Source organism: Schistocerca serialis, chromosome 1, assembly GCF_023864345.2.
Source record: "Schistocerca serialis cubense isolate TAMUIC-IGC-003099 chromosome 1, iqSchSeri2.2, whole genome shotgun sequence".
Lineage (NCBI taxonomy): Eukaryota > Metazoa > Arthropoda > Insecta > Orthoptera > Acrididae > Schistocerca > Schistocerca serialis.
The window spans coordinates 550,341,986-550,362,381 of record NC_064638.1 but is presented as its reverse complement, the minus strand read 5'-3'; the positions used below and the strand labels follow the sequence as shown (position 1 = coordinate 550,362,381).

The window sequence follows — 20,396 nt, the reverse complement described above, 5'->3', positions numbered from 1 at the left end:
ACTCTCTCTGTCAAGACTGAGGTTATGCTGTATTCCATGGCAACATGATGTTTGTATGGTCACATGACATTACATGATGGCCGTTGATGAACTGGACAGGAAATATGAGCCCTAAGCTGTTATTAATCGCTTTAATTCAGTATCTTAATCTATCATACAAACAAAGTAAAGGAAATAAGAAGTTCATAAATAAATATAATTCCATGGTGAGAAAATAGATCAAATTTTTGAGAGACTACTCAGATAAAGTATGTAATATTGAATATTGTTGTTGTTGTGGTCTTCGGTCTGAAGACTGGTTTGACACAGCTCTCCACACTATTCTGTCCTGTCCAAGCCTCTTTATCTCTGCAAAACTGCAGCAAGCTATATGTATTTGAACCTCCTTACCATATTTATGCCCAGTTCTCTAAGTCTCTCTGCAATTTTTTTATCCCCCCCCCCCCTCCCCCTTGCACACTTTCCCTCCACAGGATGGAATGTACCCTCTGCCATGTACTTCATGCTTTGTTGAGTATATTACTTTCTCATTAGTTACTTGATCTACCCATCTAGTCTTCAGCATTGTTCTATTGCACCACACTTGAAAAGCTTCTACTCTCTTCTTGTCTCAACTGCTTATTGTCCACTTTCCACTCCTACAAGGCTACATTCAAGACAAATACCTTCAGTAAAGACTTCATAACATTTAAATTGACATTCATTGTTAACAAATTCCTCATTTTCACAGATGCTTTTATTGCTACTGCCAGTCTGCATTTCATATCGTCTCTACTTTGGCCTACATTAGTTATTTTGCTGCCCAAATAACTAAGCTCATCTACTACTTTTAGTGTATCTGTCCCTAATCTAATTCCCTCTGCATTGCCTGATATCATTTGACTATGTTTCATTACCCTTGTTTTGTTTTTATTTATATTCATCTTATAATCTCTTCCAAGACACTATCCAATCTGATTAACTGCTCTTCCAAGTACTTTCTCACCTCTGATAGAATTATGAAGTCATTGGCAAATCTCAAAACTTTCATACTTTCTCCATGAACTTACTCTCTTTCCAAATTTCTCTTTGGGTTCTTTTTACTGCTTGTTGAGTGTACATATTGAATAACCTCAGGGATGTGCTACAACCTTGTCTCACTCCCTTCTCAAATGCTTATTCCCTTCCATGTCCTTCAACTCTTACAATGCAGGCTAGTTTCTGGGCAAGTTGTAAATAGCCTTTTACTTCCTGTATTTTATTCATATTACCTTGCCAGTTTCAAAGAGTGCAGTCCAGTCAACACTGGCAGAAACTTTCTCTAAATATACAAATGCTATAAATGTTGGTTTATTTTTCTTCAACCTGTCTAGTTCCCAGTGGTTAGCTTCTACAAGTTTTTCCATCCTTTCAAATATAATTGGAATTATTACACCGTTTTTGAAGTCTGAGGGTATCTCCCATCTCATATGTCTTACATACCAGGTGGAATAGTTTTATCAAGGCTGGCTCTCCCATGTATCTCAATAATTCTGAGTGAAAATCATGTACTCCAGGGCTTTGTTTTGACTTAGGTCTTTCAGTGCTCTGTCAGATTATTCTTGCAGTATCATGTCTCACACCTCACATTCATCTACTTCTTTTCTTTCTATGATAGTGTCCACAAGTTTGCTTCTTATACATGGATGCTCTATAATCAGCTCTCCCTTCTCTGCTTAACACTTGCTTGCTGTCTGTGCCCTTGGTGTTGTCTCAATGTATCTCATGTCCATCACAAAGATATGCTAATTACTGATGTGGCAATAGTCAAACAATGCCAGACGGCGTTTTCTGGTCAGTAATGCCATATGATCATTTCAGTTCATGTATCTCCAATTTTCTCTTTACTCTTTCTATAGGAAGAACCTACCTTTCCCTAGTCACGCATGTTTCTACAGCCTTTCATTTGTTCTATAGACATTCCTGCTTAACCATTTTGAATTTTGTGTCAGTTCCATTTTTTAGATTCTGTGTTTCTTTCTGCCTTTGATTTGTACCTATGTAATCCCCTGCTGCTTTCATTACTTCATCTCTTCAGTTTACCCATTCATCTTCTGTTGTATTCCTGTCCCATGATTCAGTCCTGTGTTGCCTAATGCTCCCTCTGAAACCTTCAACAATATCTGGTTCTTTCAGTTTATTAGGTCCCATCTCCTAAATTTCTTACATTTCTGTAATTTTCTTCACTTTTAAATTGTAGTTTAGAACCAATAAATTCTGATCAGAATCCACTTCTGCTCCTGAAGATGTCTTTCAGTTTAAAATCTGGTTTCAAAACCAGTCTGAGATGTTTCAGTATGCCCAGGTCCTCCCATGCAAACAACATTCTTTCATGATTCTTAAACCAAGTATTATCAGTGATATAGTGGCTTCTTTTTTTGTTTCCTTCTCCCAGTTCATGTGCTCCTACTATTTTTCCTTCTCTCTCTTTCCCTACTCTTGGATTCCAGTCATCCATCACAATTAAATTTCTATCTCTCTTAACACTGGAATAATTTCATTTATTTCATATACATTCTTGTAATCTCTGTGGAGCTAGGTGGCACATATTATGTTATTACTGTAGTGAGTGTTGGCTTCATTTCTATCTTGGCTGTGATAATGTGTTCACTATGCTGATCATAGTAGTTTACTGACTTTTCTATTTTCCTATTCCTTATTAGGGCCACTCCTGCATTACCTTTATTTGATTGTGTGATAACACTGTACTTACCTGGTCAGAAGTCTATTCTTTCTGCCACTAAGCTTCACTAATTCCTACTATATCTAACTCCAGCCAGTCTATTTCCCTTCTGAAATTCTTTAATCTACCTACTTACCTGATTAAGGCATCTAACACTCCAAATTCTGACTCACAGAATGCCAGTTGTGTTCATCATCCTTCTGAGTATGCGTGCAGATCTGAATGGAGAACCATCTTATCTCTGGAATATTTTATCCAAGAGGAAGCCACCTTCATTAACCCTTTTAGTGCCAAATACGATCTGATCGTGATCCAGATTTTCGGCGAAAAATGCCAGTAACGATCTGATCGTGATGCCTTTCTCATTCATTTTTTCCGCGCTTGAAGGCAAAGTTGTTAGTATTTCCTAGCGAATGAGGAAGGCATCACGATCAGATCGTTACTGGCATTTTTCGCCGAAAATCTGGATCACGATCAGATCGTATTTGGCACTAAAAGGGTTAAGTCACACAACAGAACTGCATGCCCTCAGGAAAAGAAAGTTACAGCTTAGTTTCCCCTCACTTTCAGCTGTTTGCATAACCAGAATGGAAATGCCATGTTGGCTAATGTTGGTCTTATACATTACATAAGTCAATCATCCAGACTGCTGCCCCTGCAACTACTGAAAAGACTGCCACCTCTTTTCAGGAACCATAGGTTAGTCTTGCCTCTTCCACATGTACCCCTTTGCTGTGGCTGCACCTACAGTACAGCTAACTGTATTGTTGAGGCATACAAGCCACCCTACCTTTGACAAGGTCCATTGCTCACAGTAGATTGTGTATTATCAGTATTCTAAGATTTTTTTAACATCATTGCAGTGTCAGGCTGTATTAATTAAAATTATATATGGATCAGAAGAATGATTTTATATTCAGCTTTTACATCCAGTTACCACAGTCTAAGTTTCTCAAATAACAGTGAAATACATATACTAACTGCATTTAGTCAGTAATTTTAAGTTGGACCATCACAGAAGTATGAGTACAAAAAAAAGGCACAGAGCTAGATGAAATGACACTTAAATGTACACAAAATATAACAGCAAAACTGGTGCAGCAGTACAGGGAATTTTGTCCAAAGAGAGGATTCTCCATTTATTTTTATTTACATCATATGGGATATCTTTTTATTTACATCATATGGGATACAGTAGCTGTTCAACCTAGAAAAGTAACTATTTCATCTATCAGTTAACTCTTTTTTTACCACTAATGAGTATGCATACTCTTCAGAAATATGCATTCAATTATGTATGGAAGTTATTGGTATCAGACAGCAATTACTGTTAGCAGCAGTGTACACAATATCATTGCCAGAGGTGCAGTGAAAAAGTAATGCGTCTAACGTGATCTGTATGATGTTAGGGTCATTCAGACTTTTTATTTGTCAATGAAGGACACAAACTGTGAAAATTATACTGCTGGAAATCTACAATTTGTGTTTTTCATTTATATATTTAAAATGTGCAGTTACAGAAGATTTCTGTAACATGTTGACTGCCACACACATAGGGATGAATGTTTCACTGTCAGGCCTGACCAGGCCATGGCATGGTATCAGGCATGAGGCTCTGCTGTGGCACTGGCAGCTTTATGGCAGCCAATGTGTTAACACATTCGACCTTGTCTACCAGTGTTCTGAGGTCAACATTCAATTTCACACAAACTTTCCTAGTTGTACCTGTGATAGAGCATGAGTGAGAGCATGAAACCAATCTTCATCTAGTGTAGTGAAAATGTGCCACTCAGTACCCTAAGATCTACTGAAAAACTGTAACAACTCAAAAGAGTGCTATAGGGCAGGTGGAGTACAAGTATATGTCTTTCTTTTTGTGTGTGTTTGCATGTTTATGACAGACATACTAGCATATTGGTGATACACATTTACTGATAAGCAGTCCAGTGTCAACCATGTCAGGTACTGCCAATAGCTGAGCAAGTTTATAACGTATACAAAACTTTGTTTTCATCAAACAACAATGACCCATAAGCCACAAAAACAGAAATTAACTTCCACAATTTAAGAAGATTATTTGTTAAAATCCTTGGTTTATAGAAATGGTGTGGACATTTTAGTTGATGATGATGATGATGATGATGATGATAATGATAACAATCATAAATTAATATTTCAGTCTGCTTTATGTCTGTAAATCTGTCTCAATCTCATTGAAATGCAGCTGAATATGTTACTGTACTTATAACCAAATTATTTTCTGAGTTAATGAAGCAAATTGATTTCTTATAAATGAACAAGAAATTTAATCATATACAGCTGACATTCCTGAGACGCATTGAGTCTCACCTTCATCTATGATAATAATGTACGCTGAAGAAATTTTAATTCATTGCTTCAGCTTACATCATTATCATAGAACAGGAATATACTTGATAATTCAATATCTGTTTATGTACTTCTTAACTCATTCCACAATTCTGAATATTTCCTTCACAATGAGATCTTTAGGGCACAATGGAAGAATTTTTGGTGGCTAGTCTGTATGATAACACTTATCAAATGATATATTGTGGAATACTCAGTTTCATATGTCACTACTCTCTTATGTAATGGCTAGGCATAATAAAATAGAAACCTTTACTTTGAAATAAAAGCAGTCTTTATACATTTTCATATGACTCAGAATATAACACATCACTGAATGAATAGTCATAGAAATCCCTTGTCCATATTAATGGAGGGGCATATATTAAATATAAATACAACAGAAATATTATGCTAAGCATGTAATATCAGTCTGGATCATGGTGAATTTCAGCATACAAAGCAACAAGAATTAGTTGTTTATATATAAAAAAAGTGTAGGCTGTTATGTTGTATATCAGTTTGATCTGTAATTCATATTGAAATGCTGCAAATGAAGAATATATAGGACAAAACTGCTACTGACAAGATAAAATCAAACTGATGGATGTGGATGTGAGTGCATTGGTGCTGTACTTTTTGTGAGGTGGTGCAGAAATTTTTAATGCAGGTCCCAGTGGCAGTGATACATACCCAAACACTAGTGATCTGTTTTTGGAGCAGAAATGACGGAAGTGTATGTCAACTGACTTATTGCTACTTAATATGTGCATTCCATTATATATATTAAAATGGTGTTCACAATTCTTACACCTTGTACTACTGGTCAATACAAAATATAAGTTTTTTAGTTGTACATACCAACATCCTTACTGACATATGGACCATTCTGTCGAGTAATAGCCATTTGTCTGTTAATACTATGGAAGGAGTTTGCTATGCATATCACTCATATTTATACATCCTTCATCCTTCCTTTTCAAAAAATCTCAAAACTGGTGTGAACACATGTAGCTGCCCTTAGCTTTCATCACATGTATGAGGCACATATTCATGTAATTTACACAATGTCAATAGGTGTGGAATACACCAATACCTTAAAATGTCACCATAGCCAGAAATCTATGCTATTAAGATCTTGTGAACAGGAAGATCATACGACATGACCTGTTTGACCAATCCACCATTCATAAAAGATTTTTTAAGTTACTGTCATAAAAGACATACATGACACATGTCTGTTGATCAACAGCGTTGCCTAAGCAAACTTGGAATACCATACTGCCATTTCCTGCATGAATGAGCTTACCATTATATCACTGTTCACATTATGCAGAATAACTAATCACATTCTGATTCCAGCACAACCTCAAAACAATCTATATTACTAAATGATTAGCCTGGACCCTGGAGCATGGTATTCCACAGACAACAAAACTTTTATTTTCAATATTTCATGAAATTATTGACCGAATTCAAAAATTTTAGAAGTGACCATAAGCTACTCATCAAGGTATTTAATCTTATGTTGAAAATTTAACACAATAAGCCAAGTATTTTAGTAGAAACTGTGTGTTTGTCTCTGGGCAGTATAACTGATGGCACATAAATACCCAGATTTTATTTATCCAGTATTAGTGACTTCAAAAAAGTTTTGCACATAATTCCAAAGCTTCTTCTCACTGACAACCTCATCCACAAAATGATTAATGGAAAAGGTTTATCACTTACTACATTTCCACTGTTCATGCAGTAAAATGCCAACACCTGGAATGACATTTTAATTTATTACTTTACTACTAACACTGTTCACGGCAAAGTTTGCAGACAGTATCTACATATACCACTAAATGTACCTGCAAAATTATGTCACTGTACCTCACATAGTTCAGGAGGTATGTCATAAACATTGACACACATGATAAAATAGCTAGCTGTGGCCAAAGGTGTGTGTGTGTGTGTGTGTGTGTGTGTGTGTGTGTGTGTGTTTGTGTGTGTTTGGATGTCTGTGTGAATATGTGTACAAATACTCAAAAAAGGGCTAGTGCTTGAAATATGATGTGGATGCTACTTTATTTTATATGTTACTGTGCTCCACACATCAATCTGCTATAGGTGAGTAATTGCTCTTCCTTTATTTTATGTATTGTTCCATAATGGAATTTCCAGTATTGTTATGCATTTCAAACATAGATTTTTATAAGGGCATGGTATTCCCATTTACCCATTTGAGCAATGAACGAACATGATTGCTTCAAAAAGGAAGGAAGGAAGATGGGTTTAATGTCCCGTCGACATCAAGGTCATTGGAGATGGAGTACAAGCTCAGACTGTATCAACGATGTGGAAGAAACTTTACTGTGCCCTTTCAAAGGAACCATCCTGGCATTTGCCTGGAGCTATTTAGGGAAATCACAGAAAATCTAAATCTGAATGGCAGGACATGGGTTTGAAATGTTATCCTCCCATGTGCTAACCACTGTGCCATCTCACTTGGTTCTGCTTCAAAAGCTGTACGAACCAAACTATTGTGCATTATATGTTGATACATGACTCAAGTTACTGTGTGACAAACAAATAAAACCAAAACAAAATTTCATCATCAATACCATTTCTGTGGCACAATGAGAACTATAAACTTTCTCATATGTTTATTCTAGTTACATGAGTTTTATTATCTGTGTTTTCCTGCAGGCAGAGCTACTCGTGGACTTGGAGAGCTAATGTGAAGCTCATTTCAAAGGATATGACTTTTACTTCTGTTATTTAAAAATTAGTTTTTCTGCTCCCTCATGATGCTGTCCCACAAGTATAATATAATGACTGCTGCCCATGATGTTTGTCAAGTACTGCTAAAAGTGTTGTTTTGAGAGTCTGAAAGGGAAAAATATAAACCAGAAATTGAAACTTTTCATAATTCTGATACTGTTAACATTTTTCCAGTATGGTTTTTTAGAATACAAGTATATAACTGTGAAGAAATGATAAGTTGTACTGTGAACTGAGGAAGTAGTGTTCTTGTAATTTTGAAACAGTCAGGGTTGAGAATGGTCTGCAATGAGGGTATCCTGGAGGTATGAGAGATGCATCTAAAGATACCTGAGAAACTGCCTGATACAATTTTTAGCATAACATAAAAATATAAAAATGATTTATTCACAAAGGCTGTGACAATAACTAAGTGCTGAAAATTTCACAATGCAAAGTATAAGGAAATTGTAACCCATACTTTTTGGAGGAAATCTGGAGGGTAAAGCTGTATTACTAAATTGGAAGAAATGACTATTTTACTTCCTTACTAGTTGATATTTTAAGGTTTCATGTCAGTCAAAGTGCCCTCTGCTCATCACTAACCTAGCATAGTGATTACAATGGCTTATACAAACTTGACAGATCCTTTCACGGAAAAGATTTGGAGGTACTAATGCATTTTTGAGACCTACTGAGCTATGACTTAGACAGCCGATTCCTGTTTTACCTAGCTATCATACAGGTCCCAGCTCCAAAGTAATGCAAAAGACAGTCTAGTCAGCTGGGGTTATGTGAAACAGTAACTTTCCTTTAAGTGTCACTTTCTGTTCCTATAGCTTGACTCGCAAAGCCAAAGAAAAAATAATAAGAAAGTACAGTGTTTTCATTTATTTGTGAATGACCTTGCATATAGTCTGAATAATGTAATTGTGGTGTACAGAGATATTTTTTGTGCACCCTTATTAAATTGAGATAAGTGATACCAGAATATAAAATCAGTTAAAATTGATCAACAGAAGAAATTCTAGTGGGCGTGATGGAATGCCTGTACAATTTTTTATGGATTATGTAAAACAGCTTGCTCCTCTCCTAGCAGCAGTTTGTCGTAGGTCACTGGAGCAAGGAAGCAAATGATGGAGAGAGGTGCAGGTTATTCCGAATTTCAAGAAGATTCGATGGACAAATTCATGTTAACTATATGCCTGTATTATTGATTCCAACCTGTTACAGAATTATGTAACACACTGTACACACACAATGACCTTATTGGAGAAAGAAGGTCTCCTCTGTAGAAATCAACATGGATTCCACAAACGACAATCATGTGAAACTCAGCTCACTGTGTTCATCGATGGAATCCACAAGGCAATATCTAATGGCACCTAGGTTGATGCCATCCTCCTTGATTAGCAAAAAGCACTCAGTGCTATTCCACATTGATATCCAATGAACAAAATACAAGCTTACAGAATATTAGACAAGCTGTGTGTTTGAAATAAAGACTTCTGGGCAGGGCAATGTCATCAGAAACAAAAATAACACTAAGTGTACCACAAATTAGTTCCATGAGGTTGTTACTGGACATAGGAAAAACAATAACACTACAAGATTATAGTGAAATGCAGAAAGACTTGTAGGTAAGCTTGGTGAAGGAACTGGCAGCTGACCCTATAAATGTAACATAGCCCACAGAGTGAATGACATCATCATTGAGTTACATTATCAGTGATGAATCACTGAAATCAATCACAAATGTAAAATATTTAGGAGTATGCATATGCAGTGACCTGAAGTGGAAAAACCCCATAAGACCAGTTGAAGGAAAAGCAAGTACCAGACTGAGATTCATTGGAAGAATCCAGAGGCATGTAATTCATCCATGAAATTGACAGCTTACAAAACTCTCTTGTGACCAATTATTGAGTAAAGTTTGTTATTCTGAGACAATTGTTAGGCTAGATTAGTAGTGGAGACAGAGAAGACTCAAAGAACAGAGGTCCATTTTGTTGTGGGTTCATTTAGTAACTGTGAGAGTGCCGTCCAGATGCTCATCATCTATTATATAAGAGAGTGGTTGTGCATCACATATGTGAATTTTAAAATTTTCACAGTTAACTCCATGTTCAAGAAGTTTTGGGTTTGTTGCTGGTCGTTGTTTGCTACATTCCACAATATTTCACCTGGGAACCTGCCAGTCATCTTTAGGTGAGCCATTGAAGACAGTCTTTGATGGCTCACCTAAAGATAATTGGCATTTGTACAGTCCAGATATCATGGAATATAGCTAATGATGGACAGCTCAAAGCCTGAAGCTTCTCTGAATGCATCATAGAGATGTTAACTATTAAAATTCTGAAAGTTTACATTTTAATGAAAAGGCAGGCAATATAAAACTGTCAATCCCTCTCCCCACATTCATTTTTTTTAAAAAATGACTGTGCCGGGAAAATCAGAACATTGTAAGCTGTCCGACCTGGGCTTACTGCCTGTTTTTCATCATGTGATCTATTTACAATAGGAAAGGTGGAAATAACAGTTGTTACTTATGTAGTCTCCAGCACACTACATACTGCAAGATAGCTTTGGGAATAAAGGTGTAGATGCTAACATAGGTGTAGAAACAAACTTTGATGACTTTTTACTGAAGGTGTTGTCTGTCTGAAGCTTTATCATATTTGAGCTTATCTTGGAGTATCTATGAAGTTTCTGTTTGCAGAATATTAAAAATGAAATTGGTTTTCTTTTATGATTAACACAACATTTCATTTATAGTTTCTTGTTCCATTTATGCCAAAAACACCCCACTCATAACGTGCATTCTCGTGCCTAACAGTATTCAGTGTCACTGATTTGCATTCCTTAGTTTCCTGCCATTTCTTCTGTAAGAAACCTTCTATCCAAAAATTTATTTGTCCCCAGAATTATTTCCATAAGAAAGATAAAGCTGGGGGATATTCTCTAACACACTCCAATGCATATTTCTTGCTCCGATAACAAAATTTAGTTTACATGAGTAACAACAGTTTCTCTTGTTATTTTGTAGATTTTTACTGACATGTTTTGTTAATGAAAGGGAATGAAAGAATTTTGTGAAATGAATGATACAAAACACAGGTAGTACAATATTGTATATTCAGAACAGCAACTGATCTACAGAGTTTGTCGTTTATTAGTTGCCTTATTGCATGTTTCATCTTTGTGTGTGTAGCTTTTGGATTAACTTATTTCTTATGTTGCTAAAAGGCACATTAAATTGACCACCTGTGCCTCCTGGATCTGGAAATCTTATTTAGTTCAAGAAGAAATCTGTATTTTCTGATGATACTGATCTCTCTATTTCAGTTTATGACCTGATCACATATCAAATGACATTGATGATATTTTTGTTGGCCTGAAATATAGTTTTCTTTGCTATGTCTTTTGGATTTTCTTACTATCCTGTTGAATATTTGATTATATTTTTTGATGTAATTTTCAAGTTATGGTGTACTTTTATTGTACTGAATGAAAGAGTGGAAAATTATTTTCTTTGCACTAGAAGCTATGAGATGTCCAGAAAAAGAGTATCATTTTGAAAAAAACTAATAAAAACATTTTTTCGAAACAAAATTTATTTTTATAAGAAAAAGCATCATAAACTATTGTTCTCTCAGACATATGTCATAGCAGAAAACCAACTTTTCTATACCCTCTTCATAGAAATATTTTACTGCCATCAGTGAAGACAGATCCTGCTGAACGCTATTGTTTGAGTCATGATCACTGTCAAAACACTTTCCTCCAAAATCACGCTTCAAGTTCAGAAACACGTGATAATCAGAACATGCAAGATTGGGGCTGTATGGAGGGTGATCAAACTGGTCCCAAATGAATTATTGTTTAAGATTTTGATTGACACCAGCAGAATGGGGATGTGCAATGTCATTAAACAACACAGTGCCTTTATTGAACATTCCATGCATTTTTTTTTAAATTGCACAACAGAGTTTTCTCAATGTTTCACAGTATCGTTCCACATTGATGGTTTCACCTCTTGGGAGGAACTCAACATACAGAATATCTTCTCTGTCCCAGAACACAGTCCACATGATTTTTTGTGTTGACAACACTGTTCTGAACATTTGTTTTTTGGGGGATTTTAAGTGCCTCTACTACTTTGACTTTTGTTTTGATTATCCAGTGATGTGACAATTTCAAGTCTCACAACCAGTCACAATTATTTTTCAGATTCATCTCCTTTATCACTATAATGAGTAAGAAATATGAAAACACTGTCAAGTCACTTAGTTTTATGGATGGTCATAAGCACTTTGGACCCCAATGGGGACACAATTTGTGAAAATTTAAGCAGTTTGTGACAATCCCATGCAAAACAGTTTTGAAAAAGTATTTTTATTGTGAACCAACTGTTTTCATGAGTTTACTTGTTCACTTTCTCAATCAGACTTATCATTCACAACAGAAGGCCCCCTACTCCATGATTCATCATGAACATTAGTTCACCTGTCATTGAATTGTCTCACCCATTTTCTCTCCATTCAATCAGTCATTACATTTTCACCATAAATCTCTACAAGTTGATGATGAATTTAAGCTCACTCATTCTTAGCATTCAAAAACTGAATTGCAGAAAACACTTCACAGTCAACAGGCTCATAAGATATCTTAAACATTTCGAATAATCACTAATAAATGTAATCACAATGCTATCTGGCTGTAATGGCATCAGTGGAAAGAAAATGAACCAGACAGACAAGAGCAGATGTGCAGAACTGTGACACTAGTGCCGCAGTGACGGTAGAACAAAATGGTACTTACTTCCTGGACACGACTCATATAACACATTTTGCAACACAACACATCACAATTCTCCACCTTTTCTGTGGAAAGGCTTTGTGAAAATAATGGAGGTACATCTTGTGGAATGTGATAAACAGTTCTTCAGTTTTATTGAAGACTTCCTTCCACATCTCCCTTCATAGAATAAAATTAAGCTGATGTTTCAGTTAGTGAAATCAATAATTTTACTCTTATTATCTCTAGTGCTCTTATACAATTTTTTTTAAATGCAGTTTTGCTTTTAGAAGTAATTACACTTGCAAAGCTGACAGCATAATCTCAAGAACTACTGACATTTACTACATTTATCTTTTGATTTGAATTTTTTAAGGTGTCAGAACTTATCTCTTCACAGATAAATACTTTCTAGATATCACTTTTAATATTATTAAAAAGCTTTTCAAAATTTTCAACAATTTTTTTCCAATCTTCATATGGAAAAGTTAGATGACAGATAAGTAAAACAGTAATTAGTCAGGAAGGATAACTTCAGCTGTAGTTGAATTGTTAACATCGAAGCAAAATTTTCTGTAAAACAAGAAAGGAAGCAAGGAATATTGGGTTTAACGTCCGATTGACATTGAGTTCATCAGAGACAGAGCACAAGCTCAAATTGTGTCATGGATAGGGAAGGAAATTGGCCATGCCCTTTCATAGGGACCAACCTGACATTTGCTTGGAACGATTTAGGGAAATACAGGAAACCTAAATCTGAATGGCTGGATGTGGGTTTGAACTGTCATCCTCCCGAGTGTGAGTTCAATGCGCCCACCATTGTGCCACTTCGCTCCGTTTCTCTAAAATAATACATTTCTTTGGGGACATTGACTTCAGGAAAATATAGGTTTTTTATTGTGTTTTCTAAGCTTCCACTAGACATTTTTTATGCTGCAACAAATAAATAAATAAATACATAAATAAAATAAACCTGTAGGTATTGGTGCAACAGAATAAAATAGATAAGAGACTGAAAGTTTACAAAAAAAGAAGACTGTTTAGTTCAAGGTAGAATCCTCAAAATATTTTACACAAAGTGGCTTCAATAGGCAACAATTAAGCAGTAATCTTCATTTTTTAATGAAACTTTATAAAACTTCTTTCACTAGTTTTGGCAAAAGATATTTATCTTACCTGTATAATAATAATCATTTCAATAATGATTAAAGCTCAGACAAACATATACTAATTCCAAATAACAGAGCAGTAAAATTTTGCTTCTTAAAATGAAATAAAGCATGCAATTAATTGAGTGGGCTCATACTGATGCTAAGTATTGCTACAGTTAATATTCATACTTTGGCTCCAAGCTTATTCCAGTAGTTGCATGAAAGTGCACTGTATAAGTGAGATGTGTAATTGCAGCTTAAACTTGAAATAGTTCATGAGCAGCAGTGTTTCTGCCCCAATAACTTTGTGAAGCATAATTAAAACACAAAATGTTGCACATTTTGAAATCAATGAAGGCTCATTGACTACTACTGTAATGTATTTATTTCTGTCTTTCAGGAATACCGTAGGTTCAATAATTCACTTATTTACTGTGGGTTAAATTTTTGAAGATATTTATTTCCATCTAATACAGCATCTTTTTTTTTATCTTCCTGAAACATATCATTGACATCATGTTTTCAACAACTGCAATGAAGTTGAAGTCTCCCTGTAAGTACCTCTTATCTGTCATGAGTAAATCTAGATCTGTAGTATATATACAAACAGAGTGATTCTTATTAATGTTTAAAAACTCCTGAAGCAACTTAGATGACACTGAGACAGTTAATCGAATACCAGATACATGAGGTCACAAATGTAGGGAAATACCCCAAACTGAGTGACAAATGTTGAACATGTGATGTCACCAGATCACATACCTCACTACATGAGCAGTGGTTGATCCTGTCGGTCTGTCACCACTGATCATCCCAGCCCAAGTCAAGTATTTTCTTCAGTGTGGCTCTGCGCCCACATGCGCAACTTAAGCATATGGGGCTCAGGCTTTGAATCTTGCATTTGACAGCAACATTTTTTCATTGCATTAAACAATTAATTGTGTACATTGAGGCACAATTTATTATTTTATTTACTGTCCTTCCAGTCTCTGCTCGTTTATTGCAAAGTACAGTACAACAAAACCTACTATATGGCATTAGAAGTAAATGAATATAAGCTTCCAAATTGCATCGTTACTAGTATGTGATCTACATTTTATTTACAAAATAATGTCTGGAAGAAGAGAGAGAGAGAGAGGAGAAGAAGAAGAAGAGACAAAAGGAAAACAACACAAAATTAGAGTGGCTTTACTTTGGTTACAGCAAGGGCAATAATTTTGCAACTTTTACATCTGCAACAAATCACATTTACAAGAGGTGCTCACAGTTTGCACCATTTACATGAATGCAAGTATAGCACTGCTCAACCATCCCTTCATGTCCAAGCCGAACTGCTGAGCGTACATCTGGTGACATCATATAATCAACATTTCTCATCCATTTTTGGAGTATTTCTCAATGTTTGTGACCCCACGTGTCTCATATTAAATCACTTGTCTTGGCATCATCTACGTCACTTTGAGGGCTTTTAAAAGTTAGTAAGAATCATCCTGTATACTATTGTTTTCATATTTCCAATTGTTGGTGGGAAAAAAAGATTATATAACTGTAAGTAGTATACTGACATAAAGATAGAAATTGTGTGTGATAATCTTTATGCTCTTTAAACATAAACAATGCAAGTAAACGACATGCAGACAGCAGGTAATCTTCCAATTTATGTATTCAGACATTGTGTGCCCAATGGTTAGTCAAGAATTGGAGAATTGTGTATCTGTTCGAAGTGTGGATCAGTAATGCACTTTTTCTAGGGTAAATTGTGTATTCATTCATGATCTTTTCTTGATTCATCATTGGTTGCACAAACTGATTTTTGCCCTCTGAAGTAGCAGTCATAATTACTTCTGAGGTAGGAAAGCGCTTGGTATAGGATATTCTTGATAATTTTCTTCATAATGATCGAGAGAACTTGTTTGGTCCGAAGCTGATTATAATAAATTTCCACAGGTACACTTCCTGAGACATTTATTGTACAATTACACATTTTAGGATAGTTACATCTGTTACTCTTATATGCCCAAATTATAGGCATTACCAATATTAAGATCAATGTTTTGACAGGCCTTTGTATTTAACTCAAGTCATTTGTGTGGTTCTAATGTGTGAGGCTGCTTCAGAATATTGGCCTAGAGACTGTTCATATTTATAACAGGCACACCTTACTGGGAGACACTAGCATTTAAAAATAAGGTACTTATCTTGAAAAAACTAAAGACCGAATAAATGCATGTAACAGGAGTAACTGTGGAAATATGTATTTTCTGTTCAGTAATGTAATATTGGTGGTCACATACCAAAACTATGAAAAATCAAATGAATTACCTCTCTGATTTGTGGTCACAGCTCATAATACAGTTAAATACTCAAATACTTTACATTATCAACACACAGGGAGCAATGTTTCATTTTTAGGAAATGGAATTATATTATTTTACATTACTGACATATTAAACACACCTATTGCTAATACATGTGGTACCACTCACAAAACACTTCCGCAGCATGTAACTTGCTATTGCCAGTATATACAAAAATGTTTACATTACTCATTCAAGAAAGATTTCTGGACAAATGGATAAAGCAAGACACATGAGAATGTTACTGAATTAAAACAGAGCTGAGATTTTTATTACTTCATGAAAAGCTGTGTTCCAGTTCAATTTAACTTACTGCCTATAACTTGCATTAATAAAATAAAGTTAGCAGCAATTCAACTACTGTCCATGTATCTACTGTAAATATAGGATTAAGTTAATGAGGCCATCCACAGAATAGCATAATAATGGGATTTTTGAGGATATTGTTTTACTATTTTTTACTATTACATACCCAAAGTAATTGTGTTTTGCATTTTTACAAGGGAGCAAGACATACTGGTGCTTGAGGTGATGGTAGAAATGCTGTTATGGGTGAAGGTATTGTGTATTGGTCTATTTTATTGGAACAGTAGATATAGAACTCACATACATAAATAACAGTTCTTACATTTTCATACTGTAAATATTTTAATGCACATAGAAACTAGAACATTACAGTCCCTGGAGTTTCTGATGTAAAAGAATGTTCCATATCTTTAATTAAAATAGTGATGTGTCACCAACATTTTCATGGTAGCCCTCATATGCAGTTAGATTAGACACGTATTTTACAGATTTAAATTTTCATGGGTATGATATATAAAATTTACCATAGCTTCATGTTGCATGATAGGTGGAGGGTCCTAAAGTTCTATAAATTAAGTGAAATTTTCAGATGTTATTTCTCTCATGTTTACCACGTGTGTGTCCACATATTGCCTGTATTATTTATTGTTCCTTTTAGGTTTAGTGTAATATTCAATTATGTTTTCAGAACAGAGGAAGACAATTTATTTTATTAGTATGAAATGGTTAGGGATAGCAAAGTTTATTATCAAAATTTAGGGTCAGATCCAAATCACTTTTAAATGCTAACATGCAAAAATGTATAAATTCTTGCCCAAAATGTGGAGATAGTGATTAAATGAATAAGGAAGAATTTGTAACATAATAATTATATTAAATTAAAAGGAAGGTCAGTGTTGACCATAATATTGATGGTTTATTGATAGCAAAATTGATTTTCAATCACATAGTGATCATCTTCAGTGCTGTGGTGTGCAAATTAAACTCACAGGCACTGGTATCAAGTTATTATCAGTAACCAAAACTGAGAAACAATCACAGTAACTTGATACCAGTGCCTATGAGTTTAATTTGTACACCACAGCACTGAAGATGATCACTATGTGATTGAAAATCGATTTTGCTATCAATAACCCATCAATATTACGGCCAACACTGACCTTCCTTTTAATTTAACATATATAGTCGTTGTGCACACAGCACTCCATGGAGTCGCCAATCAATAATAATTATATTCATACTAAAAATTATTCATTGCAAACTATATTCAGATAAGAGAGTGAATAATTTTTGCTTCAGTGGAAAATAGTAAATGTTGCAGGGTACTTCACTCCCTAGGAACTATGCTATGAACCAAAAACCAAATGATAACCTGCTATTTGAAGCTTCCCCAATTAAGACTGTCTACCAAGGTGTAAAAGAAATGCTGGTATATAAATGAAGTTTGGTATTTGTAACCTTTATTGTCACCAAACATTTGCAAAACTTCCTCAGGTGACATAGAAATCGAGATTATGACTACTGTTGCAACTGTCTTTTAAATAATACTTCCTTATTGACTTTAAAAGTGATTGGTAGTGCCAGAATCCAATATTGGGAAACTCCTGATTTTGTAGATTAAATCTTTTCTAAACTCTTATCGCCAGTTTTGTAAGGGCCTCTTTGCTACTGCTGTGGAGACTGAGTTTGTGAAATGGCTTCTGGTGCAGTACACCATTAAGACAGTTTCTCCTTGCCATTATTACACAGCTATGCCCCAGGGTCAGGTTACAGGATAGGATAATGAAGGGTTTACAACACTTCCACAAATTAGTAACAAAGCCAAACAAATGAGTTAAAAAGGTTTACTTATCTTTGTGACGTGTCGGATATTGAGGTCTGCAACACTACCTGTAATATAACACCAAAAAAGGCCCTCAATGGCTAACTGCAAGTAATCACAGGCAAACATCACAGTACATAGCAAACACAATTTACCACAACTGTCTATTCACTTTTAAGAGTTCACTAAACAATGTTCTCTTTCTAAGTCAGGCCTGGACAATGATCTACAACCAAGCGGGCGAGAGCTACTGTTCTATCTTCCAAGTAGACTTCTTTCTGTTGTCGTCTGGTCATTGGTGGGTTGTACTCGACCGGCAATTGGCCAAGGTGAAGTCAATACCTTCATCCTCAGCGCTGCCAGTGGTGCTGGTGGAATTCGTGCAAGTGTCGAGTCTCTATGACACTGACACCAGCTTGCATCTGTGTACCTGTGGTGCTTTTGTCCCGACTATGTCTTGTTCAGATGACACGGCGATATGCATGGGAAAAAGTGATTGACCTGTACTATACAATTATTTTAATGTATTTTAGACACACTCACAGTAACATGCTTTTAATTATGACCACATCTGGCGATCCACAGACCATGGCTTCTGAAGGTGATTAATGTGAAGTCAATGATGATCATTATGGGTCCCTCATTGCATTGGAAATCGTGTAAAATGATGTGGAATGAGGAAAAGAGACTTGTCAGTTCAAAAGTCTGTGTCCTTGTCATCATAGTTGAAAACAGTGTGACAATAATTTGAGTCAGATGGTTGAAACTAAGATAAAATTGAGGTACCTTAAAATTGTAGACTGTCACTGAAGGATACACCAAGCAGTGCCATCATAATCAGTAGCACTAAAATGGGATGAGAGAAGGAAAACTGTAAGAAAGGACTGGATAATCAGTAAGCTTAAACTGATAGAGAAATAAAATACACACATAAAAACTGAAATTTGCATGACAGTGCAGAGTTACAAAGCAGCTGGAGGCCACTCATGGCTCACACTGCAATGAGAGCACCCACTGCCCCCTCACCCCCACCCGACACCCTGGCCATACTGTGAGAATATGGGCTACTGTGAGATAACTACCACAGCTGCTATGCAGGGAGTCCTCTTGATATGAAACGAATTCATGGATAAGCCTGCTGCAGCTGATAGATGGATGGGACAGTATGATGGCATAAAGACAGGCTTGGAGAGAAGTAAGCCACACTTCAGTGGTGCCCTTGATTGCCCTCAGTTTGTTGAAGGTTCTGGTAACCTGCCACGTCCCAGGTTTTCAAAATTTGACATTGCAGTTGCAATTGTAGGTCTGTGCCCAGTCCTCTGAGTTCAGCTTTGACTCCTGTTGCTAATCTGTCAGCAACTTCATTTGCCAAAATACCCACATGGCTTGATGTCCTGATGAATGTTACATGGCTCTAGAGCTGTGGTCATCCAATAGGCCTTCAATATTAGTGACCAGCTGAACAGTTGGTTGTAAAACAGAGTCAGTTAACATGGATGGGTAGGTGTGTGACATAATGGGACTGCATAGTTTGCAAATAGTTGCTGGCGTCTGATCATCAGTACGGAGGGGGGAAATAAGACTTTGGTGTGAACTGTGCCCTCCGCCTCACACCACTTGGTTGCTAGCGGAGTATATATGTAGATATGTAGATGTAGATCAGTAATAGGGTACCAGCTTTCATCAGCTGACTGACTTCAGGGATCATATGGAACCTTTTGCATACCTCCATGGTAGCACTATCCCTCAGACATCCCAGTTTTCTTTACTTATTGTTTGGTGAGGGTTGAATGTATCTGGAGCTGGAACAGTTGGAGGGACAGGAAATTCTGGATAAAAATGAGGGTAACCACAGAAGCCCCACTAATGCAGTGCAAACAGGACGTGATGGTGCCATAATTAAAAGCATGTTACTGTGAGTGTGTCTAAAATACATTAAAATAATTGTATAGTACTGGTCAATCACTTTTTGCCATGCATATCGCCATGTCATCTGAACAAGACATAGTCAGGACAAAAGCGCCACAGGTGCCAGTCAAAGAACACAGTGATCACATGTTGGCAATGCTCAAAAGTGGTGTCATTTTGAATAATTAAATGGCCTATTAGAGACTGGTTTATAATTAGTAAAAATATGAGTACCTTTT

The 20,396-nt window shown here is 35.9% G+C and overlaps 1 protein-coding gene across 6 annotated transcripts in view; it reads left to right on the top strand.

Annotated features, from left to right (window-relative positions):
- LOC126475309 (sphingomyelin phosphodiesterase) overlaps positions 1-20,396 on the top strand; it is a 416,664-nt gene that overhangs the window by 387,007 nt on the left and 9,261 nt on the right. For 4 of the 6 annotated variants that reach the window (XM_050103086.1, XM_050103127.1, XM_050103111.1 and 1 more), the window contains 2 exons: positions 14,165-14,317; positions 16,625-16,679. The exons of 1 other annotated variant lie outside the window; for it this stretch is intronic. In XM_050103086.1, coding sequence (XP_049959043.1) covers positions 14,165-14,207 — 43 coding nt within the window. In that variant the 3' untranslated portion in view covers positions 14,208-14,317; positions 16,625-16,679. The remainder of the gene's footprint in view (positions 1-14,164; positions 14,318-16,624; positions 16,680-20,396) is intronic. One more of the 6 variants, XM_050103095.1, reaches the window with a different exon arrangement.